At 48.6% G+C, this 25,525-nt stretch overlaps 1 protein-coding gene across 2 annotated transcripts in view; it reads right to left on the bottom strand.

Moving 5' to 3' along the window:
• Positions 1 to 310: 310 nt before the first annotated feature.
• Positions 311 to 25,525, bottom strand: part of BAX (BCL2 associated X, apoptosis regulator) — a 38,412-nt gene continuing 13,197 nt past the window's right edge. Inside the window, exons 2-7 of one of the 2 annotated variants that reach the window (XR_005779287.1) lie at positions 18,335 to 18,383; positions 16,889 to 17,053; positions 12,824 to 12,959; positions 5,546 to 5,650; positions 2,677 to 3,030; positions 311 to 667 (exon numbers count right to left, since the gene is read on the bottom strand). Coding sequence is in view for 1 of the 2 variants with exons in the window: in XM_040433773.1 (XP_040289707.1) it covers positions 2,929 to 3,030; positions 5,546 to 5,650; positions 12,824 to 12,959; positions 16,889 to 17,053; positions 18,335 to 18,383 (557 nt within the window). In the remaining variant the exon portion in view is untranslated. Of the gene's footprint in view, positions 3,031 to 5,545; positions 5,651 to 12,823; positions 12,960 to 16,888; positions 17,054 to 18,334; positions 18,384 to 25,525 lie in introns of both variants that reach the window. The other variant, XM_040433773.1, reaches the window with a different exon arrangement.

The raw sequence follows: 25,525 nt of genomic DNA, 5'->3' as shown, positions 1-25,525 counted from the left end.
AAAACGTTCCGATTTAAATCGGAACGGAAACGGAGTGTTATAACGGACGTGTGAATGGACCCTAAGGATCCATCTTTGGTCAGGAAATCTACTCCTAATTTGGTAGTGGTAGGGCGAGATCAACATAGCAGTCAGTGATTACAAATGTATATATCCAATGCACTTCTGTTATCTGGATCACCGTTCAGATGGTGAAGTTCAGGTAACAGATGAGAGCAACAGAGAGGCGTCAAACTCCGAATCTCTGCCCTCCTGGCACCATCAGCACAAAACAGACAGTAATCGACTCTGAAGGCAGGGACTCTCCAAGTCACAGAGAATAGACAGTTATTTATTGCCCTGGTAACCAAAAGTCATGTTATTTCTGTATAAATGAGGCATAAAAAGGCAGAATATGGCAGAAGAGATGCAAACGGAAATAGCAAGGAAAGAAAATCTAAAACATCAAATGATTGTCTATTCCTAAAATGTATGGTAATGGTATATAAAAGTACGGTCATTTTGTGTTCAGTTCCAATAAAGCTGGCATTAAGTAATATGAAGAAATCTTCACCGTCCACCATCCAGAAGAAAAAAGGCTGCACAGCATGTGGCTGAGGTATAGTGGTATCAAGTATTTGTCCAGTAAAGTTCATCATTGCACTGACACATCCATCTACACCTTCTACTGTTAGAATAAAAATACACAAAAATGTGAAATAAATTAAGAAAAAAACTACAAGAGATTTAATAAAACAAAGATGACAATTCACAGATGGGATTGAATTGTTAATCCAATATGGCCTCTTTTCCTCATGCATGTCCATCGCGATACAAAAGTGGTCATCAATCTAACAAAGTGGCAACAGCTTAGAAATCATAATTTAGGCAGAAAGTATTTTGACACACGGCTCTTTACAATACCAATTCCCATATAGAAAGGATTTACTGCTCGAGATTTACCAATGGCACCTGCTATACTGCTGGTAGCCTGCAGGTGGCACTGTTTCTACATTTCACAACAGACTCAAATACAATACTCCGGCTCTAGAGATTTTTAAAGTACAGTATAAAAAAAGACCGTTTTACTTCAGAAACAGTGCTACTCCTGCCCATGGATTTTGTCTGGTAACTCCGAACTATTCAAATATGTGGGACTGAAGAAAACAGCCCAGGGGCAAGAATAGTGCGTCTTCTAGAAGAAAGTTCTTCTGATCCCATATAATCCCTTTAGGTACAAGGGTAGAATACTAGCAGGAAATTGTGATATTTTCAATCGGTGTGGGAAAAGAAAAAGGGTTTTCTTAAATAGGTTTATCGGATTTCTTGTGCTTTTTTTTAGGTTGAGTATACCTTTGTAACCGTTTTCTTTTTTTATTACTCAGTTGCATCTGTGTCCACATGGTCATACAAACCTATAGAACCCCATGCTTACAAACTACAAACCCTAATCTTGCAGTTGTACTTCCATCATTTCCCTACTTCGCACTAATCTAGCGAATGTAAGTTAGCAACAAGTAGGGGACAGACTGAAGGGGGTATGACTGCAGTCTGACAGCACAGGATACCAGTTGTAGACATAACACAATAAAAGGAGTTGTTTTTTTTTTTTGCAAAGTTGTTTCCTTTCTTAGGCCAGTAATTGCTAACCTCCAGCTGTGGCAAAACTACGACTCCCAGCATGCTCTTCATTTCTATGGAGTTCCGAGAACAGCCAAGCAAGTGTGCATCTTGGGAGTCGTAGTTCTACCACAGCCTGATAGAGCCGTGCACCGCCGAAGCCCATTGACTGTAATGGGATTCGGACACTTTGACAAAAACCAGTGATGTTGTGAACAGCAGTATCCGGCTAGGCCTATCTGTGCACTCTGGCAGTCTGATCCTCTCCTGAAACAGCCTGCCGGATAGCTTACCCCAGGGGTTAAACTAGCCTTATTTTAAATGCATTGGAGTTTTATATGTGACAGCAGACGTACCCTTTATCACCTTCATATCATCTATGAACAGATGGTGCTTTGTAAGGTACAGATGGACTCATCCATATACTTCTCAGCAGATCACAGAGCATTTTTTCCATCTTGGTGGGACATAAACAATTAAATTATTAGCATTTGGATCTGGCTTCCTGTAACTAGCAAAAACTCAGTATATGATTCATTTAGCAACAGGTAAGAGGTCTGACATACAGACATAATTCTACTTTATCAAATATCTTAACTTCCTAACTGAGCCAAATGTAAAATGCCTTCTTACCGAACGTAGTCCAACGTTGGGATTTCTAACAGACGTCAGAACATACGTGGGGAAACCTGTTGTTTCACTGTACCACCTGGTATCAACATCTATGAGACTTTGGCCAGTCCGTTTCACATTTCGAGACAGCAGCATTCACCTACATACATGATACACTGCACTATGGATATTGACATGCAATGCGGCTTGGTGCATAACTGAAGCTGTAACCATTTCCCTTTACTTAAATAACGGAATTTATCTTCCTAAAAGGTGCAAACTCAGCAAGGTCGACATTTACATCCCATAACTAATCCACCAAACCAGGGGCAGGGGAGATAAATGCACATTCTTTAACTACTGTCCTCACCCTCTGACACAGATACTTTTTTTTTTGTTTTTGTTTTTTATAAGCTGCAGAAAGGTAAGGGCATAAATTCAAGTATTAAATCAAAAGATGCTTACTAAAAACCATTTCACATGATATATTAAAAAGGCACGTTTCAATGTAAAAAAAAAAAAGGGAAAAAAATAAAATAAAAAGTGTTCCCGAAACTGGCGCCGGCGGCCACTTAGGTTGTTCTCGTGGAGTGTGGTGGAGTCCCTGATGGAAGCACTTGCTTTCAAGCTTTACTTGTCAGTGCTGGAGTAGGTTTAGTTTGTGCTTCCTGATGTTGAGTACAAGCTTCGGAAAGCTTTAGGACTGGAAGAGAAGTCTTAAGATAATCTCCAGATGGCAACAGTGGCAGTAAGAACACCAGCTAGGAAGACCCCGACAGTTTGCCAGGTAGGCGTTCCAAAGTAAGACAGAAGTCCTTCCTGTAAAAAGTGAAAAAGAAAAAAATATATATATTTCAGTGCACAAAAGTACATATAGCTTCTGTTTCTCAAGGATATTGACTGACACAGGCAGGAGGTCAACAATGAATTAGAGGGGTTGTTCTGTTGCAAGACAATCAGAAAAGTAAGTTCTAGGATTCGCAAGACACAATGGCCTCAGGATACAATATTTTCAACATACAATGGTCTTTTCTGGGACAAATATCATAAGTTGCAACTAGAATCAACATACAATGACGCAGATTGAAGCAATCAGTATGACCATTTTTGGAGTAAAACATCTGTATTGTTGTCTAATAGCCCTACTTTACAGTACAGTGGGGTACTACGTGTTCTGTACTGCCTTTTATTTTACCAGGACGAGTTTCTCTATGCTATAGATGATCCTGAAGAAGCTTCTGTCCTCCTCATAGGAAGTGATTTACAGCTTTCATCATCTATTCCAGTTATATGTAAGGACTTTAACTGTCAGTTATTTGCTTATTCTTATTAGGCCACTTTCACACTAGCATTATTGCTGGATCCGGCAGGGTTCAGCAAAAACGCTTCCATTACTGATAATACAACCATCTGCTTTCGTTATGAACGGATCCGGTTGTATTATCTTTAACATTGCCAAGACGGATCCGTCATGAAGTCCATTGAAAGTCAATGGGGACGGATCTCTTTTCTATTGTGGCAGAGAAAACGGATCCGTCCCCATTGACTTGCAATGGGGGTCATGCCGGTTCAGTCTTGCTCTGCATCCCAGGACGGAAAGCAAACTACAACATGTTGCGGTTTGCTCTCCGGTATGGGAATGCAACTAAACAGAAGGGAATGCATTTTGGAGCATTCCATTCTGTTCAGTTCAGTCGTTGACAATGAATGGGGACAAAACTGAAGCTTCCCCCCCCCCCCCCCCCCCCCGGTACTGAGCCCCTATGACGGATCTCAATTAGGGATGTGCGAATCGACTTCGGATGAAACATCCAAAGTCGATTCGCATAATACTTAATTTGAATACTGTACGGAGTGAGCGCTCCGTACAGTATTAGAATGTATTGGCTCCTTTGAGCCAAAGTTATTACTTTGTGAAATCTCGCGAGACTTCGCATAATAACTTCATAAATCAATTTCTACTGTAAAAAAATCATTTCCCGAACTCTGGTTCAGTTCCAAGGTACCACTTGTGAGGTGTCAACCAGTTAAAACATACCGAGGAGAATGGTCATGCTAGTTGCATGAAAGAACTGCTTCAAGGCAACAGGTAAGATTGTACTCTTAGGCCCCTTTCACACATGTGAAGTGAACACATAGCACCAGCACTGAACTTTAACCCATTCATTTTAATGGGTCTGTGTACATGAGCATTTTTTTTCAAGCATCCATTCTGCATTGGGTGAGAATCGCAGTTCTACATTCTGCGTCCAGCCCTGGTCCCATAGAAGTGAATGGGGATTCAGTGCGTCCGGATGCAATGTGTTTCTCACTGATGGTTGCTAGGAGATGTTGTTTGTAAACCTTCAGGGTTTTTTCACGCGCGTGAAAAAAACCTGAACAACTGAACGCAATTGCAGACACAGCGCACTAAATTTGCTTGCAAAATGGCGCGTGTTTCACTGAACGCACTGTGAACGCATCCGGAACCAATCAGTTTTATTTGTTTGGAAGAGGCTTTAAAGAGTCCTTCATAAGGTATGAACACCAAACCTACTTCCCTTCTAGAGTACCATTTATCCATATACACGATAGACTACAAAAACCAATAAGAGTATATGTAGTTAGATAATAAATCACTTAATAGTCACACTATAAACACAATTATATTTTATTAAACACATTAACAACAACATGATTGGCATACACAAACTAGTTAAAACAAATAAAAACACAATTGTGGTGGCCGGACAGCAGGATTGACAAAGTGCAAGATAACTGTGTGGTATTAGAGATACAGCATAATAGTGTAGCTGTGAAAAAGAAATTCTGCTAAATCTACTTGAAAAATATAGTATAATAAAGATTTAAGTTAATAAGAAACAATTCATAATACCAGTCAGACCACCAGCACGCCCCAACGTGCGTTTCGCGGTCAGCTATCTCAAGAGGCAGTGGCCTTAAAGGGAGTCCTTCAGAAACTATTACCCGCTCAAAAGCTTTCATTTGATCTATGACATGATGCAAAGTGTCCGATACATACTGTGCATTACCTTACTGTGAATGTCCTGGGCTCTGCACTGGACACTTCCCAATCCAATGAACGCTCGTGTCCATCCAAGAGACCACTATCGCTGTCTCTTAAAAGCAAAGGGGAAGGGTTGGAGAGGGTTCAGTGCACAGAGCCCTTGACATCTGCAGACCATCTGCATCATGGCCCAAAACAGATTTAAACTTTTGAGGAGTCATAACTGCTGACAAACTCCACTTTCTCGCCCAGTGAAGCCTAAAACTTTTATGAAGCTTATTAGAAAAAAAACTAAAACATAGTACACTGAAAGTACACCCGACTCACCCAGCCTCCTTGATCTCTTATCCACTGGACAACATGGTTTCTAAGGTACTCCATAGTCCAGTCTATGATTGTGCGAATCATTTGTGGCACATGAGACCACAATGCCTACAGGAGAACAACAGTTATCAGCTAACTCAGAAAACAAGAAAAAAACATAACATACAAATAAAACAAACAGTCAAAAGCCACTTTCATATGGCCACTATTTGTAAGCCAAAATCAGGAGTGGGTGCAAAAACATGGAATAGGCACAAATCTCTTTTTTCCTGTAGGTTCCACTACTGATTTAGGGCTCATGCACATGACCGCGTGTATTTTGAGGTCCGAAAAAAACGGATCCGCAAACAATACAGATGACATCCATGTGCATTCCGTATTTTGTGGAACGGAACAGCCGGCCCTTCATAGAACTGTACTATCCTTGTCCGTAATGCGGACAATAATAGGACATGTTCTATTTTTTTGCAGAACGGAAACGGAACGCAAAGAGTAACTTCCTTTTTTTGCGGACCCATTGAAGTGAATGGTACCGCATACGGTTTGAAAAAAAGGAACAGAGACAGAAAGAATACACGTTTGTGTGCATGAGCCCTTAGGCTTACAAATACTGAGCATATAAAAGTAGAAACAGGGAGAGATCAGATGTGGAGGATTTACATACTGTGGTTTTGAAAATTTCATACCTATATGCAGTGGGTAAAAAAAATCTGCATAGAAAAAGGAGATTTTTGTGAAACTCGCCTGTAAAATCTTTTTCTCGTCTTTTCCATTGGGGGACACAGACCATGGGTATAGCTTAGAGATATTAGTAGAAGGGACACTATGCAAATGAAAGAGCTCCTCCTCCTCGGGCTATACCCCCCGACTCTACCAGGAGGAACTCAGGCATTGCACAAGCAGTAGGAGAAGGAGCAAGAAAAAATTATGGAAACCATCGGACCCAGCCATAAGGTCCAACCAAACAGAAACTGAACTGAAGACCCCTCCTGCAACAGGCAGAATGGGTGGGAGCTGTGTCCCCCAATGGAAAAGACGAGAAAAAGATTTTACAGGTGAGTTTACGAGAAAAGGAGATTTTTGTGAAACTCACCTGTAAAATCTTTTTCTCGTCTTTTCCATTGGGGGACACAGCTCCCACCCATTCTGCCTGTTGCAGGAGGGGTCTTCAGTTCAGTTTCTGTTTATGGTTGGACCTTATGGCTGGGTCCGATGGTTTCCATAATTTTTTCTTGCTCCTTCTCCTACTGCTTGTGCAATGCCTGAGTTCCTCCTGGTGGAGTCGGGGGGTATAGCCCGAGGAGGAGGAGCTCTTTCATTTGCATAGTGTCCCTTCTACTAATATCTCTAAGCTATACCCATGGTCTGTGTCCCCCAATGGAAAAGACGAGAAAAAGATTTTACAGGTGAGTTTCACAAAAATCTCCTTTTCTCGTACTTTTTTCCATTGGGGGACACAGACCATGGGACGTCCTAAAGCAGTCCATGGGGTGGGAAAAAAAACAAAAAAACAACTCAGCACCGCCAGGAGGAACGTCCAACGGTCAAACAGGAACCACAGCCTGCAAAACCCTGCGGCCAAAGACCGCATCAGCCGAAGCCAGTGATGCAACTGATAAACTTCGTAAAGGTATGTAAGGACGACCAGCTGGCCGCCTTACACAGCTGAGACGCAGAGGCACGATTGCGTCTTGCCCAGGAAGCCCCCCACCGCCCTAGTGGAGTGAGCGGTAATCCTAGCCGGGGGAACTCTACCACAAGCGCGATAACCCGCGGAAATAGCCGAGCAGATCCAGAGCGTCATGAACGGCGGATGGAAGCAGTAGCCGCGAGATACACCTTCAGGGCCCGTACGACATCCAGGGAACGCAGTTCCTTGGGTTAGCCGGAGAAGGGCAAAAGGAAGGCAGGACAAGATCCTCCTTAAGCTGGAAGGGAGAGACCACCTTGGGCAAAAAGGAGGGGACCGGACGGAGCACAACCTTATCCTGGTGGAAAACCAGAAAAGGCTCCTGACAGGAAAAAGCGGCCAGCTCCGACACCAGTCTGATTTAAAAGCTTGTGATGGGATTTGAACTCACAGCTTCTGCATAATAGCCCAGAACTTTAATCACTACGCTATGTAGCTGTATTAGAAGTTATGGCCACAAGGAAGACCACTTTCCAGGTGAGAACAGTCAGAAAGACCCCCCTCAAAGGCTCGAAGGGGGCCGACTGCAGAGCGCGCAGGACCAAATTGAGATCCTAAGGAGACAAAGGGGGAACATACGGGGAAACCGAATGTGCCACCCCCTGAAGAAAGGTCTTCACAGGACCCATAAGAGCAAGGGACCTCTGCAAAAAAAGACGGCCAGCGCCAAAACCTGACCTTACAGGGAACTAAGCGACAGTCCCTGCTCAAGCCCAGACTGAAGAAAAGACAGTACCATCGGGATGGAAAAGCGAAGGGGAGGGAACCCCGAACTCTCACAAAAGGACAGGAAGGCCTTCCAGGTACGATAGTAAATCCGGGAGGAAGAAGACTTCCTCGCTCTGATCGTGGTCCTAATCACTGAATCCGAGAACCCCCTCTTCTTCAGGATGGCGGTTTCAACAGCCACGCCGTTAAACGAAGAGACCGTAAATTCTGGTGGAAGAGCAAGCCCTGAGACAGTAGGTCCTGTCTGTCGGGTAGAGGCCATGGGGCGTCCGGCAGCATCCGAGCCACGTCCGAAAACCACGCGCGGCGAGGCCACCCTGGGGCGGTGAGACCGGTCGGGATCACTTCCGCCTCGATCTTGCGTAGAACCTTTGGTAGGAGAGGAAAAAATAGGGGAGGCTGAAGTCCTGCCACGGAGACACCTGCACGTCCATCCGTACGCCTTCGGATCTCGGGCGCGAGCCAGGACACTGGGAGCTTGTTGTTGAACCTGGACGCCATTAAGTCCACATCCGGACGGCCCCATCTGTGGCAGATTTCCTCGAACACTTCTGGATGCAGAGACCACTCGCCTGGATCCACCTTGTTGCGGCTTAGAAAGTCTGCTGTCCAGTTGTCCACTCCTGGAATGTAAACTGCTGACAACACTGGAACGTGCGTCTCCGCCCACGTCAGAATTCTCGTCACCTCCTGCATCACCACCCGGCTGCGGGTCCCGCCCTGATGGTTGATGTAGGCCATGGCCGTGGCATTGTCAGATTGAATCCTCACTGGGAGCCCGCAAGGAGAGGGGTCCAATGGGAGAGAGAGAGAGAGAGCGGAAAATCACCATCAGTTCCAGAATGTTGATTGGAAGGCGAGACTCTGCCGCCGACCAAATCCCTTGAACCGTGCGAGACTGGAGAACGCCGCCCCAACCCAGGAGGCCGGCATCGGTGGTGACGACCGTCCAGGAGAAAAGGAGAAAGGATCTCCCCGACCTCAGGTTCAATGGGGATAGCCACCAACGGAGAGCTGCCCGAACCCGCTGAGACAAGCGGATGCGATCGTCTAGACCCCGAGAGGTTTTTGTCCCAGAGGTAAAGGATCTCCTGTTGTAACAAGCGAGTGTGAAACTGGGCATATGGAACGGCTTTGAAAGAGGCCACCATAAGACCCAGGACCCGCATGCATTCCCGTATGGAGAGGAACTGGGATCGCAGTAGATTCGACACTGCCCCCTGGATCTGGGAGGACTTGGAGGGTGGCAGGAACACTCTGGCGGACAAGGTGTCCAAAAACCATTCCCAGGAAGGGGAGCTTCTGGGATGGGAGCAGAGAGTACTTTGGAAAATTGATTATCCAGCCGAACTGTTCCAGAGTCTGAACCGTGATCCGGACGCTGTCCTCGGCCTGCGGAAGCGAGGGGGCTTTTATCAGGATATCATCCAGATAGGGCAGCAAAGAAATGCCCCTGGTACGAAGAAGCGCCATGATCGGTGCCAGGATCTTGGTAAAGACCCGAGGGGCGGTTGCCAACCCGAAAGGAAGGGCGACAAACAGAGTGACGAGCCCCAATGGCGAAGCGCAGGAATCGTTGGTGAGATTCTGCGATCGGAACATGCAGATAAGCGCCATGAATGTCCACGGACGCAAGGAACTCCCCTGGAAGAAAATAAATAATAACGGAGCGGAGGGAGAAAAAACGTTCCGGTGGTCTGGACGCGAACTCTATCTTGTAACCAGACGTTACAATCTCTAGAGCCCATGCGTCCTGAACATGAGTCCAAATCTGCTGATAAAAAAGCAGGCGGCCCCCCACCACTTCATGCAGAAGATTGCTTGGGAGCGGAAGGGCGGGTGGACTGTGTCCTCGGGCGCCAGGTAGGCTGGGGTTTGAAAGAGGGCTGCTTGCGGGAGTCCTGTGACCCTCCTGCAGAGGAAGCAGGCGGCGACTTGTTCGCAGAGAAGCGGCAAAAAGACTGGTACCGAGAACCCGGAAGTCCTCGCCCGAAAGGGTGCTTAGCCCTAGCCTGGGGAAGGTGAGTGCTTTTGAATCCCCTAGTAGCGGCAGAGATGAACTCATCCTGTTGAGCCCCAAAAAGTCTGGAACCCTCAAAGGGGAGGTACGCAAGGGAACGCTTGGAGGAAGCGTCAGCATCCCATACCTTCAACCAGACCTCCCTGTGTTGAATGACCGAGAGGGCCGAAACGCGGGCAAAAAAGGGACCAATGTCCATGGAAGCCTCACAGAGGAATTTGGAGGCCTGAGACATCTGGAGAATCAAATCCAGCATGTCCGCCGACGCACCTTGGTCCGCCAGGTCCTGGTGATGGCGCTGCAGCCACATTGAGAGAGCTCTGGCCACCCATGCAGAGGCAAAGGCAGGTCGCAGGGATGTGCCCGCCAGTGAGAATATGGATTTTGCCAGAGAATCTAGGCGCCTGTCCACAGCGTCCTGCAGAGAGGAGCCGTCCAGGACAGGGAGGGCCGTGTTTTTGGCCAACCTGGCTACCGGGGGGTCCACCCTAGGGGGAGAAGACCACTTCTCCACGCTGTCCGCCGGGAAAGGATAGAGAGTATCCATGCGTTTTGTGGCGGAAAACTTCTGATTAGGACGGGTCCATGCCCTGGCTATGACAGCGGAAAATTCCTCATGGACCGGAAAGACAGCAGCCTCCGGTTTTTTGGGAGGAAAAAGGGCGAACTCCCTCCTAGTGGAAGGAGGAGAATCCCCTTGGAGATTAAAGGTGTCACAGACAGCCGCTACTAGATCAGCCACCATGGTGGAGAGCTTTGGCGGAAGGTCCCGCTCCGTGACCTCGTCCGAGCCGGACAATTCCCTTTCAGACCTGCGCTCCCTAAGGGGGGGGGGGGGGGGGGAAGGAGTCTGAGCAAGCTTCTAGCCGAGGGTGAGAAGCGGAGTCATCCGAGGAGGGATGCCGTCGCTCACGCTGCCTCTTAGTAGTCAGGCGTCCTCTGCAGGAACCACTGTGAGGGGACGGAGTGTTTGGCGCCGCAGGATTGGAAACGGACATACGTTCTATGAAACACATGGCTGCCTTGGCGAACAGGGCCAAATCAGCGCCCGCGCTGGACATGGCAGATGCCCAAGCGGGGGCCGCAGGCTCCGCAGTGACCGGGGGGGGGGGGGGGGGGCTGGACTGGGCAAGAGAAGAGGGAGAAAGGTGATTCTGTCCAGAGGCAGGGCAGGAGGCACAGGCACCAGTGACCGAAAGTGGGAGCAGACACTCCAACAGGAACCCATTGGGGTCTGAGAAGAGGTCTTACCGGACTTAGTCTTAGGCATGATGGTCTCTTCACAAAAGTGACTGGAATCAGTACAGAGAGAAAAAATCCTACCACTCAGGCATCCAGAGAGGAGCGGGGGAGCAGCCGTTCAGTGTGAGAAGCTTCTCAGCAGCAGCAGGAAGGAGCTGGAGTTCCGATTAGGCTCCGCCCCCGGGCGCGATTAGGCTCCGCCCCGGGCCGCGATTAGGCTCCGCCCCCCGATCGCATCATAGGAGCGGGAAAAGAGCTCACTGTATAAAGAAGGGAAAGAAAATGGCCCCCGGCGCCGCTCATCGTGGAAAAAACTAAAGTAAGGCGTCCCCAGCAAGGGGGATGGCAAGCCCAGAGAAGCGGAGACCGGAGGGGGAAGTGCTCAGAGACATGATATGCCGGCAGAGAAGAAGCAGGGACATCCAGAGACGCCTGCCCAGTTAAGTGCCTCCATGACCCTTGCGCCCCAGACAGAACAACAATGCCACCTAGATCCCCATAGGTCTCAGAGCAGAGAGATAGGGAGGGAGGGAGGGGGGAGACACAGAGGACATGGCTGCCTTGCAGCTTCATACTTATCTGCTCCAGCAGATCTTCTCCCTCGACTCCAGGACCAGCAGGGATGCACCTCTTCAGACATCTGACTCCTTGCTCAGGAGTGCAGTGCTCTGGAGGAGGGTGGCAGCAGGTGACCCAGGAGCTGGTGGGATGCCGGAGCTGACAGGTCGAGCCCGGATCCACTTGCCTTCTTGGGGGGATAATGGAGGCAGCCTGGCAACGTCCAACAAACGGCGGCGGGCACTCCATGGGGGACCAGGAAGGCGCAATGCCGACCTGCGTCCCCAGCTGGAAGAAAAATAACAAAAGGGAGACGAATGAAAGTGTCAACCTCCTTCACCAGACACTAAGCAAAGACTGAGTTCCTCCTGGTGGAGTCGGGGGGTATAGCCCGAGGAGGAGGAGCTCTTTCATTTGCATAGTGTCCCTCCTACTAATATCTCTAAGCTATACCCATGGTCTGTGTCCCCCAATGGAAAAAAGTACGAGAAATCAAGCATGTATGTCAATTACGTTGCAGATTTGTAGTGGATTTTCGCAAATTTTAGCACATGCCTATTCTTCATCTGATTTGTGAACAGATCCCTGGTGGAAAATGTAGCTTAGTTTTAAATCTCAAAACATCTGGAACCAGGCAAGTGTCCACTCCAGAGGAGGTGAGAGGGATCACTTTGCCATAGAACGGGCAGTCCATGCGATGCACAGATGAGGCAGAGCTTCTTCCTACAGCAGCTCTCCCCTGTGGTTAATGAAGGGGATCACTCTGATACATATATGCCCCTTAATAAATAAAGTACAACTAAAGGATCCGCCAAAGTTATGAAGGGTCGCAGGCGCATCCAGTTCTGAATGTAGCACGGCTTCCTTCCAGATAGCGGCACCTTAGGTGTATTTCAGATTAATAAATGACCCCCTATGTTACTTCCTCTTAAAATAATTTATCAAGTAACGGCTGTACATACAGTTTCCAAATATATCAGTAAGTCACTCAACATTTGCCATGAGATTGCACTACAGACATCTTTAACCACATGAAGCTCACCTTAAGAACCAGTTTGCAGGCAAAGTAAAACAGGGCTACCACACGTCCCCAGTTGAAGTTGCCATCTGCAAACATTTCAGTGGCCACTTGTAAGAAGACCTCCTTGGGAGGGTTGCCACGGACCTGATCAATCATCCTACCAGAGAGCAGAAGATAGAAGGATGTTAGGGACAAAATACAGGCAGTTAAAGTGCAGAAGCAGCAGTGCATCTGTGATCACTATCGTAGCCATGGCCTAATGACTCCTTCAGGGACTTTTCTAGATGGCAAGACACTGGACACCGACCCTGCCGCACTTAATGGCAACACCAGCACTATGTTACAGCAAAGAAATTTCAGTGGACACGTAGATGTTATTCCCACTGCCCCATCACAACAGTGTTCTTCTACTTTCTTCAGGCAGGAGTTCTGGTAACATGCCTTGTGACGTTCTGCCCAGCCACAGCTTACTACAGCCTTCCAAGTCATAAGCAGAAAGCTTATGGTCCACAGATGCAGGTCTAAGGCCTTGTTCACATTTCAGTTTTACACTGGCGAGTGTTGTCTGCATTTTCCGCAGACAGCATACCTACTACTTGATTTTAATGTGTCTGTCCACATAACAGTTTTTTACTGACCAAAGGGGGGGAAAACAAAAACACGGATTTGTTGTTTGGTCCTTTTTTTCACTGACCACAGGTAGGAGATCGTAAAAATAATTTTCAGCTGAACAGTGTCTCTGGAATACGGATGCCACCAAGACATCTTCACGGACGAAACATGGGCGTTTTTATTTTAATAGAAGTCATACGGGCAAGTAAATGTGAACGAGGCATAAGGGCTAGAACGCACAGGGGAGGCTCCAAACTGTGCCTGGCACAGCAGCATGCGTGTCACAAACTCCAGCCCACTGCAGAGATTGCTGGTTGGCAAAAGCCTTAAAGGCTGTATTACACCTGCCGATTTTTCGGCAGATGATCGCTCGTTAGCGATCACCTTGCAGTGTAATACTGCTGCAGACTGCCCAATTAACAAGAAAAAGCTAGTTCATCAGACAATCCCGCATTAGATCGTGCTGTCTAATTACGATCTGCCGCTGGCAAACCACTAGACAGCATGATGACGAGCGATGGCATAGCGATCACTCCTCCCCCATGCTGCGGAGGAGATTGCTTCATGTAATAGCAGAGGTCTCCTCCACCAGCGAGCAGGCGATTGCCGGTAATGCTTTCCTCCGACAATTGCCTGCTCAATGGGCCTGTGTAATACGTGCTTTACATTTTCTACAGGGGGCTGATAATGGAGATTCAATGAAACAGAATACATAGATCATAGGCTTTTTTCAAATATCCGTTTACAAACTCTGGTAATCTACTCTAGCAGAGAACGTAATACTGTAGTTTACCGAATCTGGCATAGCCGGACATGCCTGCGCACCACTGGATCCCCATTGACTATAATGGCATCCAACCACTTTCCTGAATAAATGACGGCTTTTGTCCGTCTCCATGCAGGCTGTGTACAGCCGAAAGAAAGCATTTATTCCGGGAAGTGTCTGGATTCCATTATAGTCAATGGTGTGCAGAGGTGTCCGCTTATACCAGATACAGTAAACTCCAGTATTCTGGTCTCTCTGCAGGGGTGTGGAATTCCTATCGCCCGATGCCCGGGACATGCAGTTCCGGGCGCCGGGCAAGTAGTTTGAACAGTTGTTTAGCCCTGTGCGGGCAAGTAGCAGGGACATGTCGGTTGGGCAGTAATAGGAGCGGTCATATGCTAGCTGCGAGCTGACAGCTCCTACATCTATGTCAGCCTGCCCCTGCATCGTGCATATGAGTACCGTACATATCACTTCCTGCAGGCGGCCCCCGCTCCTCCCGGCTCCTGTATCGAAGTCTCCGCCCACCTGCCAGCACAGGAGCGCACAAGTAAGTCAGCACACCGTCTCCAGAGACTGAGTAATTGCAGGCCAAGATGGGAGAAGAGGAGTGAGAGACCCCACGGCCCCCTGCAGATGAGCGTTCCTCCCGGAGCCTGTCCACATCGCAGCTCCCGGCCTGACCTGCAAGCGCTGACTGGGGTCACATAGCATTATACTGATTTATGATGCTATGTAACCCTTACAGTTCTGGAATGTGTTGGATAACACTGACAGCATTATGTCAGTGTTATCCAATACATTCCAGAACTGTAAGGGTTACATAGCATCATAAATCAGTATAATGCTATGTGACCCCAGTCAGCGCTTGCAGGTCAGGCCGGGAGCTGCGATGTGGACAGGCTCCGGGAGGAACGCTCATCTGCAGGGGTGTCAGAAATAAAGGTTGTGCCATCTGTCTTCTGAGGCTCTGGCCCTGCCTGCAATCTGCACTGCACGTGGCACTTGATAAACTATAATGTCTCCCTGTTGCCCCCATACAGTTTAACGTCTCCCTGTTGCCCCCATACAGTATAACGTCACCCTGTGGCCCCCGCCCCCATACAGTATAACGTCACCCTGTGGCCCCCGCCCCCATACAGTATAACGTCACCCTGTGGCCCCCGCCCCCATACAGTATAACGTCACCCTGTGGCCCCCGCCCCCATACAGTATAACGTCACCCTGTGGCCCCCGCCCCATACAGCATGACATCTCCTTGTGGCCCCCGCCCCCATACAGCATAACGTCTCCTTGTGGCCCTGCCCCCATACAGCATAACGTCGCCTTGTGGCCCTGCCCCCATACAGCATAACGTCGCCTTGTGGCCCCCGCCCCATACAGCATAACATCTCCTTGTGGCCCCCGCCCCATACAGTATAACGTTAGTATAAGTTCAGGACAAGTAGATGGTCATGAGGGACAAGTAGATTGAGCCCCCACTTTAGTCCTTCGACAAGTATTATTTTTTTTTTTTTTATTTCCACACCCCTGCTCTGTCAGAACAGGCTACCGGAGTTTGTAACTGGATATGGGAAGCTACCCTTAGATTGCTGCTAGACTCTGCTTCAGCCATTGTCTGACTCAAACTTTAATATTCAGAAACCTGCAAGTGATAGACTTGATGGGCTCCTTCACTCAATGTTATTTTTAACTACATGACAGATACTGGCATTTAAAAAAAACATGCAGTCTATTCTTTAATGTTTTAATTTTTTTTTTTTAAGTAAACACATTTAGTTTTCTGGGAGGTTTTTCACATTACAAGTGACATGATTCAAAGAACACGTGCTTCACAGATTCGTCTTTAAACCATATGATTTGTAAAGTGCAAAACACCACATTGCTGTTGGATTTTGATATTGATGGCTTATCCTCGGGATAGGTGACGAGTACCTAAACTGGTGGTTCCCCAACTCCAGGGGATGAGCGCCGCCACCTCTTCTTGGTCACGGGGCCTAGGTGCAGCTCAATCCTATTCAAGTGAATGAGCCCGAGTCACAATATAAAGCACAGCTGCTATACAATGCTACAGCACTGCTCCTGATGAGGCTGCAACTGAACAGTGGGTGTGACGGGCGTCGGACCCCACATATCAGATATGGTGACCTATCCTGAGGATAGGCCCTTCATTTCAGAATCTTGGACAAATCAATATCGTGCTTTTATTGCCAAAAAATGACACTAATACCATTCTCAGAATATGCTGCGCTTCAAAAAAAAAAAAATGCCACAGACGAAAAAAAAAGCCAAAATGCACTGTATATAGTGCGGCACTACAGCCTAAAAGTCCACAGCAAATTAAAAATCACCGGAGTTCAATTACTGCCTGCAGTTTTTGTTCCACAGAGTGCGGATGAGATCATGCAAAATATGATCCACTCTGCCGGTACTGCAATACACTGTGGTGGAAAATCCACAACGTATCTAGTGTGAACATACCCTTAGTACAAGGGAAAAAAAAAAAAAAAAGTCTGTTATTCCCCATTATCACCCTCTAAGAATCTGCATGACCCCGTGAAACTAAGTCCAAGGTCTTCCCTTTTCAGACCCCCCTGCCTGGCATTTCAGAACGTTAATGCTTTCAGGTACAAACTGCCAATTTGCTATAATTTTTAACTGTATAGATTAGGTGTGGGTAACATAACCCACCAGAGCCAAACCCATACCTCTGCAGCTCCATGTTCCCGTCCAGCTCATCTCCGATCTTCCGAAGGCATTCACACAGTCTTTTAGTGGAAGGATTCGCCTGCAGCTGTTCCACCCCAACCAGCTCTGGAACGCCTGCAGCAGTATCTGGTGCTGAACTGCGCTCCACCCGGTCCGCTATGAACCTGACGAGGGAGAGAGAGAGGTCACTTCATATAAAGACAGGACAAAACGTAATCACCAGTAATGTATATGTACATGTAAGGGGGTATGTGCGGTTAAAATTAGGGATCGACCGATATTGATTTTTTAGGGCCGATACCGATAATTTGTCAACTTTCAGGCCGATAATTTATACCGATATTCTGGGTATTTTTATTTTTGAGGAAAAAAAAAAAAAAGTTTCCTACACAAATCTGCTGAAAATTAATGTTTATTGTTAACGTGTATTATTTTATTTTAAAATCTTTTTCATTTATACTTAATATTTTTGTGTTTTTTTTTTACTAACTTTTAGCCCCCTTAGGGACTAGAACCCTTGTCCTATTCACCCTGATAGAGCTCTATCAGGGTGAATAAGACCTCACACTGTCCTTGCTGCTCTGTGCTTTGTGCACACAGCAGCATGGAGCTTATCATGGCAGCCAGGGCTTCAATAGCGTCCTGGCTGCCATGGTAACCGATCGGAGCCCCAGGCTTACACTGCTGGGGCTCCGATCGGAGGAGCAGGGGAGAGGGGATCCTGTGGCCACTGCCACCAATGTTTTTACTATTGGGATGGGGGGCGCACTGCGCCACCAATGTTTTTACTATTGGGATGGGGGGCGCACTGCGCCACCAATGTTTTTACTATTGGGACGGGGGTGGGGGGGCGCACTGCGCCACCAATGATTAATACTAGGGGGCTTGGGGGGGCGCACTGCGCCACCAATGAACATAAGTCTCTCATTCATATACAGGAGGTGGGAGCTGGCTGCAGAATCACATAGCCGGCTCCCGACCCCTATGAGCGGTAGCTGCGATCCGCGGCACCTAAGGGGTTAACTACCGCGGACCACAGCTGCCGTTCATAGAGGTCGGGAGCCGGCTATGTGATTCTGCAGCCAGCTCCCGCCTCCTGTATATGAATTAATGAAAGCCTCATCTTCATTGGTGGCGCAGCGGCCACAGCCCCTCCCCTCCTCTCCTGTCATTGGCGGCAGCGGCAGCAGCACAGGGGGAGGAGACACTGCTTCCTTCTCCCCTGTGCTGCGGAGGGAACACAGAACGCGCTGAGAGCAGCGCGATCTGTGTTCCCAATACGTTATCGGAATATCGGCAAAATAGATGCCGATACCGATAAAGTTCAAAATCCTCAATATCGGCCGATAATATCGGCCAAACCGATAATCGGTCGATCCCTAGTTAAAATAGACATCAAAATGGTGGCAAATGATAATTCGGCCTTGCAGTTCATTACTACTCACCCACGCAGCAGTAAGCTGCCAGTCTGCATGATTTGTTCCGTTGAAATACCTGCAATGAAAGAATAAAATTACTTACTATCTGCAGATAAATCCTAGATTAAGACAAGGCAAAGATTTTTTTAAATGCTTCGTAAAATCAAAACCATATAGAGGTGTCTCTCCATCTCCATGCCTGTACATTGCTGATGAACATGCCGTCACTCTTTTCAGCAAATACAGTATACGCTCTCTAATGGTCTGCTACTCCTTACACACTTGGCAAGGCTGAGCATGCATGTATACTCAATATGAAGAGAGGGAATGAGCTGCTGACAAACTCCTCTGGCAGTGGCTTATCGCCATAAGAACTAAATGATTGGCGCATGTCGAAGTCTAAAAAAACAATGACTTTTACAAAGACAGGTGCACTCTGCGGTCTTACTAAATCCTCATACTGATGAAAAATTGAGAGATTAGCCAACATGTCCTACTGTGGAGGACATGTCTGAGCCCGAGCACCGCGCCAAGGTTTCTCAAGTAGCTTGGGAACTAACACTCACCTACCTGTGCCATGTGGGCAATACCAGGAGCCAGTGGGCGAATTACAGGAGCGCAAGGTACGACTCACAGCAAACTCCCAGTTACCTCCAGCATGCGGCCATGCTTGCAATCGGAGGAGGGAGATCGCTCTGAGCCCCACCCAAGACTGGCTGATATAGTCCAAGCCTCACATGTGCAGCAGAATGTGGCCTGTAGATGGAAATAAAGGCAAATTCAGACTAGGAGTTTCTACACCTTCAAACAATTCTATATACACTGCTCAAAAAAATAAAGGGAACACTTAAACAACACAATGTAACTCCAAGTCAATCACACTTCTGTGAAATCAAACTGTCCACTTAGGAAGCAACACTGAGTGACAATCAATTTCACATGCTGTTGTGCAAATGGGATAGACAACAGGTGGAAATTATAGGCAATTAGCAAGACACCCCCAATAAAGAAGTGGTTCTGCAGGTGGTGACCGCAGACCACTTCTCAGTTACTATGCTTCCTGGCTGATGTTTTGGTCACTTTTGAATGCTGGCGGTGCCTTCACTCTAGTGGTAGCATGAGACGGAGTTTACAACCCACACAAGTGGCTCAGGTAATGCAGCTTATCCAGGATGGCACATCAATGCGAGCTGTGGCAAGAAGGTTTGCTGTGTCTGTCAGTGTAGTGTCCAGAGCATGGAGGCGCTACCAGGAGACAGGCCAGAACATCAGGAGACGTGGAGGAGGCCGTAGGAGGGCAACAACCCAGCAGCAGGACCGCTACCTCCGCCTTTGTGCAAGGAGGAACAGGAGGAGCACTGCCTGAGCCCTGCAAAATGACCTCCAGCAAACCACAAATGTGCATGTGTCTGCTCAAACGGTCAGAAACAGACTCCATGAGGGTGATATGAGGGCCCGACGTCCACAGGTGAGGGTTGTGCTTACAGCCCAACACCGTGCAGGACGTTTGGCATTTGCCAGAGAACACCAAGATTGGCAAATTCGCCACTGGCGCCCTGTGCTCTTCACAGATGAAAGCAGGTTCACACTGAGCACATGTGACAGACGTGACAGAGTCTGGAGATGCAGTGGAGAACGTTCTGCTGCCTGCAACATCCTCCAGCATGACCGGTTTGGCATTGGGTAAGTAATGGTCTGGGGTGGCATTTCTTTGGAGGGCCGCACAGCCCTCCATGTGCTCTCCAGAGGTAGCCTGACTGCCATTAGGTACAGAGATGAGATCCTCAGACCCCTTGTGAGACCATATGCTGGTGCGGTTGGCCCTGGGTTCCTCCTAATGCAAGACAATGCTAGACCTCATGTGGCTGGAGTGTGTCAGCAGTTCCTGCAAGACGAAGGCATTGATGCTATGGACTGGCCCGCCCGTTCCCCAGACCTGAATCCAATTGAGCACATCTGGGACATCATGTCTCGCTCTATCCACCAACGTCACGTTGCACCACAGACTGTCCAGGAGTTGGCAGATGCTTTAGTCCAGGTCTGGGAGGAGATCCCTCAGGAGACCGTCCGCCACCTCATCAGGAGCATGCACAGGCGTTGTAGGGAGGTCATACAGGCACGTGGAGGCCACACACACTACTGAGCCTCATTTTGACTTGTTTTAAGGACATTACATCAAAGTTGGATCAGCCTGTAGAGTGTTTTTCCACTTTAATTTTGAGTGTGACTCCAAATCCAGACCTCCATGGGTTGAAAAATTTGATTTCCATTTTTTTATTTTTGTGTGATTTTGTTGTCAGCACATTCAACTATGTAAGGCCTCTTTCACACTTGCGTTGTTGGGATCCGGCATGCACTTCCGTTGCCGGAGGTGCCCGCCGGATCCGGAAAAACGCAAGTGTACTGAAAGCATTTGAAGACGGAACCGTCTTCCAAATGCTTTCAGTGTTACTATGGCACCCAGGACGCTATTAAAGTCCTGGTTGCCATAGTAGGAGCGGGGAGCGGGGGAGCGGTATACTTACAGTCCGTGCGGCTCCCGGGGCGCTCCAGAATGACGTCAGAGCGCCCCATGCGCATGGATGACGTGATCCATGCGATCACGTGATCCATGCGCTTGGGGCGCCCTGACGTCACTCTGGAGCGCCCGGGGAGCCGCACGGACGGTAAATACACTGCTCCCCGCTACACTTACCATGGCTGCCAGGACTTTAGCGTCCCGGCAGCCATGGTAACCACTCTGAAAAAGGTAAATGTCGGCTCCGGCAATGCACCGAAACGACGTTTAGCTTAAGGCCGGATCTGGATCAATGCCTTCCAATGGGCATTAATTCCGGATCCGGCCTTGCGGCAAGTGTTCCGGATTTTTGCCCGGAGCAAAAAGCGCAGCATTCTGCGGTATTTTCTCCGGCCAAAAAACGTTCAGTTCCGGAACTGAAGACATCCTGATGCATCCTGAACGGATTTCTCTCCATTCAGAATGCATTAGGATAATCCTGATCAGGATTCTTCCGGCATAGAGCCCCGACGACGGAACTCTATGCCGGAAGAAAAGAACGCAAGTGTGAAAGAGCCCTAAAGAACAAAGTATTTCAGAAGAATATTTAATTAATTCAGATCTAGGATGTGTTATTTTTGTGTTCCCTTTATTTTTTTGAGCAGTGTATAAACTACAAATTGGCGTGGTAATGAAAAGCAGAAAGTGCTCAACCCCATATGCAGTGGCGCAACTATAGCGGGGAGAGGGGGGGGGGGGGGAGATCTAGCATTTGCTATCCTGTGTAGGATGTTGTGGTACTTGTGGTCCGCTGCAGGCATCCTCCATTGTATGCATTTTTGCTGGGGATTGCCATTAGCAGCGGACCACAAGTCCAGGATCTGCCCCCCCCCCCCCCCCCAATATAGATGCGCCACGGCATATGGGGTTGAGCACTTCCTGCTTTTCATTACCACGCCAATTTGTAGTTTAAATGAAGTCCAAAAAACCCAACCCTTCTCTCCCCAAACATGCTGTGCAGTAGAAATTGGGAGCCCCCCTCCCCCAAACACATTAGATGGCTGTCCGCTACATGAAAGACTATACAGGTCTAGGCTACAGAAAGCAAACCACCAAATTAACCAGGATGCTGCACGTGCTGATACATTTGAGGCAACTCACTAGGCAGGTTACAGAACTTTCCTTTCCTTAAAAGGGTCTCCTAAAATGGGGTCTGAGAGGTAGGGCCACTAGATAATAGAGAGGTGGCATACCTCACGGACGCAAAGAGGCAAGCTAGCAGCCACCACCCCATTAAAGCTGATGCAGCAAGCAGCTGCATCGGCTAAAAACTGTCTGGGTAGCCCCTTCACTGATAGTGGGGGTCCCAGAAGTCAAACCACAATATATTAGGAATTAATGGCACATACTATACTGTGGATATGCCAAAATGCTTCAGATAGGAAAACCCCTTTAAGCCACATCAAATAGAAAAAAAAAAAACGGAAATATCTCTGATAAAAACAGAGATATTAGCGTTTCCCCCCCCCCTCTTCTATTTGATGTGGCTTAAAGGGGTTTTCCTATCTGAAGCATTTTGGCATATCCACAGTATAGTATGTGCCATTAATTCCTAATATATGGTGGTTTGACTTCTGGGACCCCCACTATCAGTGAAGGGGCTACCCAGACAGTTTTTAGCCGATGCAGCTGCATCAGCTTTAATGGGGTGGTGGCTGCTAGCTTGCCTATTTGCGTCCGTGAGGCAAGCCACCTCTCTATTTACTGGTAAAACTTACCAGTAAAATCTCTTTCTCGCCCATGTTCATTGGGGGACACAGGAACCGTGGTATAGCTATGTCCTCTAGGAGGCGTTGACACTAGTAAAAGTTGTTAGCTCCTCCCCTGGCAGCTATACCCCCTCCAGACTGGAGAGAGAGCTTCAGTTTGTGCACAAGCAGTAGGAGAAGCCAGCCAACCAAAGAAAAAAAAAGTGGAACACCATAAAGGACCCAACGGGTTCTAACCAGCAACTGCCACAACTGTGGCCGAACAACAATACTGGGTGGGTGCCGTGTCCCCCAATGAAGAGAGAGAGAAAAAGAGATTTTACTGGTAAGTTTTACAAAAATCTCGTTTTCTCGCCCATATTCATTAGGGGACACGATATGGATTTTGCGCATATCGCCTGATCACGATATGATCGCGCACCATGGTTTCCTGAATCGGCACAGTGGAGAAGGAGGGAGTCCCTCCCCACTGTGCGCGGCTGCCGCTGGCCACTAAGAACAGAGTAGGAGGAGGAGGGGAGGGACTGTGGCCACTGCGCCACCAATGAATGCCTGAATACCAATGTGCCAGCCATATCCCAGCCGCTATGACTGCATGCTGCGATCCGCCGCAATTAACCCCTCCGTTGAGGGGTTAATCGTGCGGATCACAGCGTCCTGTCAGAGGTCGGGTGCCGGGAATGTTTGTCTGCATTGGTGGCAGTGGGCAGTTCCGGCAGTGTAATGCTGGGGCATCGATCGGTTACCATGGCAGCCCGGAGTCACGCTACTGAAGTCCTGGCTGCGATGGTATGTTAGTGAGCAGCATTATACTCACGTGCGCCGTGGCCGCCGGTCGCTCCTTATTCTGTCTGTGCGGCAAATTGCTAATGCTTAAAGCATTAGCAATGCGCCGCACAGACCTATGAGAAGGAGCGCCCTGCGGCCACGCCGCACGTGAGTATAATGCTGCTCACTAACATACCATCGCAGCCAGGACTTCAGTAGCGTGACTCCAGGCTGCCATGGTAACCGATCGGAGCCCCAGCATTACACTGCTAGGACTCCGATCGGAACTGCCCACTGCCACCAATGATTTAGGGGGGGGGGGGGGGACACTGTGGCCACTGCCACCAATGATTAATATTGGGGATGGATGGGGGGGTGGGTTTGTTACCTGAGGGGGGCTGATAAGAGGGAGAGGCTGGTGGGGGCACATGAGAGGCTGGGGGGGGGGGGGGGCACATGAGAGGCTGGGGGGGGGGGGGCACATGAGAGGCTGGCTGCCATGGTCAGCTCCCTGCTGTTATGTGCACAAAGCACAGTGCAGCAGGGAGAGTGTAAAGTCCTATTCACCCTAATAGAGCTCTATTAAGGTGAATATGACAAGGGTTCTAGCCCTTAAGAAGGCTAATAGTTATTAAATAAAAAGTAAAAAAAAGTTTAAACACCCCCCCCCCCCAAATATAGAAAACAATATATCGCGACATATATCGCACATGCTTAAAATTATATCGCAATATAGATTTTAGGCCATATCGCCCACCCCTACGTGGGACGTTCAAAAGCAGTCCACAGGGAGGGAAAAACCACAGACCCATGGAAGCAAGCGTCCCTGCAGGCATCTAAGAAACTGCCGCCTGCAAGACCATGCGGCCCAAGGCAGCGATGCATAAGTGTGCACCTGGAAAAAAAAATTGAATGGTGTGTAAGGAGGACCAAGTAGCCGCCTTACATAACTGCGCGGCCGAAGCGCGATTCCTCCGAGCCCAAGATGCACCCACCGCTCTGGTGGAGTGAGCCATGACACCTAAAGGCGGAAGCCTGCTCCGGGCGCGGTATGCTTCTGCAATTGCAGACCGAATCCAACGTGCGATTGCCACCTTGAAGGCCGCCAATACCTTGCGAGGACCCTCCGGAACGACAAAAAGGGAGTCCGTACCCCGGAAGGAACTGGAGGCTGCTAAAAAAAAAAAAAATCTTCAGAGCCCTGACAACATCAAAATGGTGTAACTCCCTTTCCTTAGGGTGCGCAGGAGAGGGACACTGTGAGGGAAGGACAATCTCTTTGTTGATATGGAAGTCAGTGACCACCTTCGGGAGAAAGGAAGGAACGGGCCAGAGAACCGCTTTATCCTTATGAAGAACTAAGAAGGGTTCTCTGCAAGAGAGCGCCGCCAACTCTGATACCAGTCTGATGGATGTGATAGCTACAAGAAAAACTACCTTCCAGGACAGGAGTCGGAGTGAAATCTCCCGCAAGGGCTCAAAGGGAGAAGCATGGAGCGCTGAGGACTAAATTCAGATTCCAAGGCGGTACGGAGGAACCGTATGTGCCACTCCCTGAAGGAAGGTTTTTACAGGCCCCAGAGGGTGCTGGAAAAGGATAGAAAGCGCCGACACCTGACCCTTTAAAGAACTAAGGGCTAGACCAAGGTCCAACCCTGATTGTAGAAAGGACAGGACCGTGGGTAGAGAAAAACAAAGTGGGGGGATGTTCCGGCTTTCACAGAAGCCCAGGAAGAACCTCCAGGTCCTGTAATAGATCCTGGACGATGCAGGCTTCCTGGCCTGAATCATAGTGCGGATGACATCTGACGCAAAGAGGGTTTTTCGGCTGAACGGCGGTTTCAATAGCCACGCCGTCAAACGAAGAGACCTTAAATGCTGATGGAAGACCGGATCCTGCGAAAGAAGGTAGTCTCTGAGTGGCAGTGACCAAGGGACATCTACTAGAAGGAGAACGAGGTTGGCGTACCACGCGCGACAGGGACACTCCAGGGCGACTAGGATCGGCGGAATGCCCTCCATCCTGACGTGGGGGAAACACGTAGAAGAGGGAGAACCCCTGCCAAGGGGAGATCAGGGCGTCCACACCGCAAGCTTCCGGATCTCTTGCTCGGGAGAGGAAGGTGGGAAGCTTTCGATTAAGTATTGAGGCCATCAAGTCCACGTCCAGACGAACCCAACGTA

Source organism: Bufo bufo, chromosome 1 (genome assembly GCF_905171765.1).
Source record: "Bufo bufo chromosome 1, aBufBuf1.1, whole genome shotgun sequence".
Lineage (NCBI taxonomy): Eukaryota > Metazoa > Chordata > Amphibia > Anura > Bufonidae > Bufo > Bufo bufo.
This window is presented reverse-complemented; position numbering and strand designations above follow the sequence as displayed.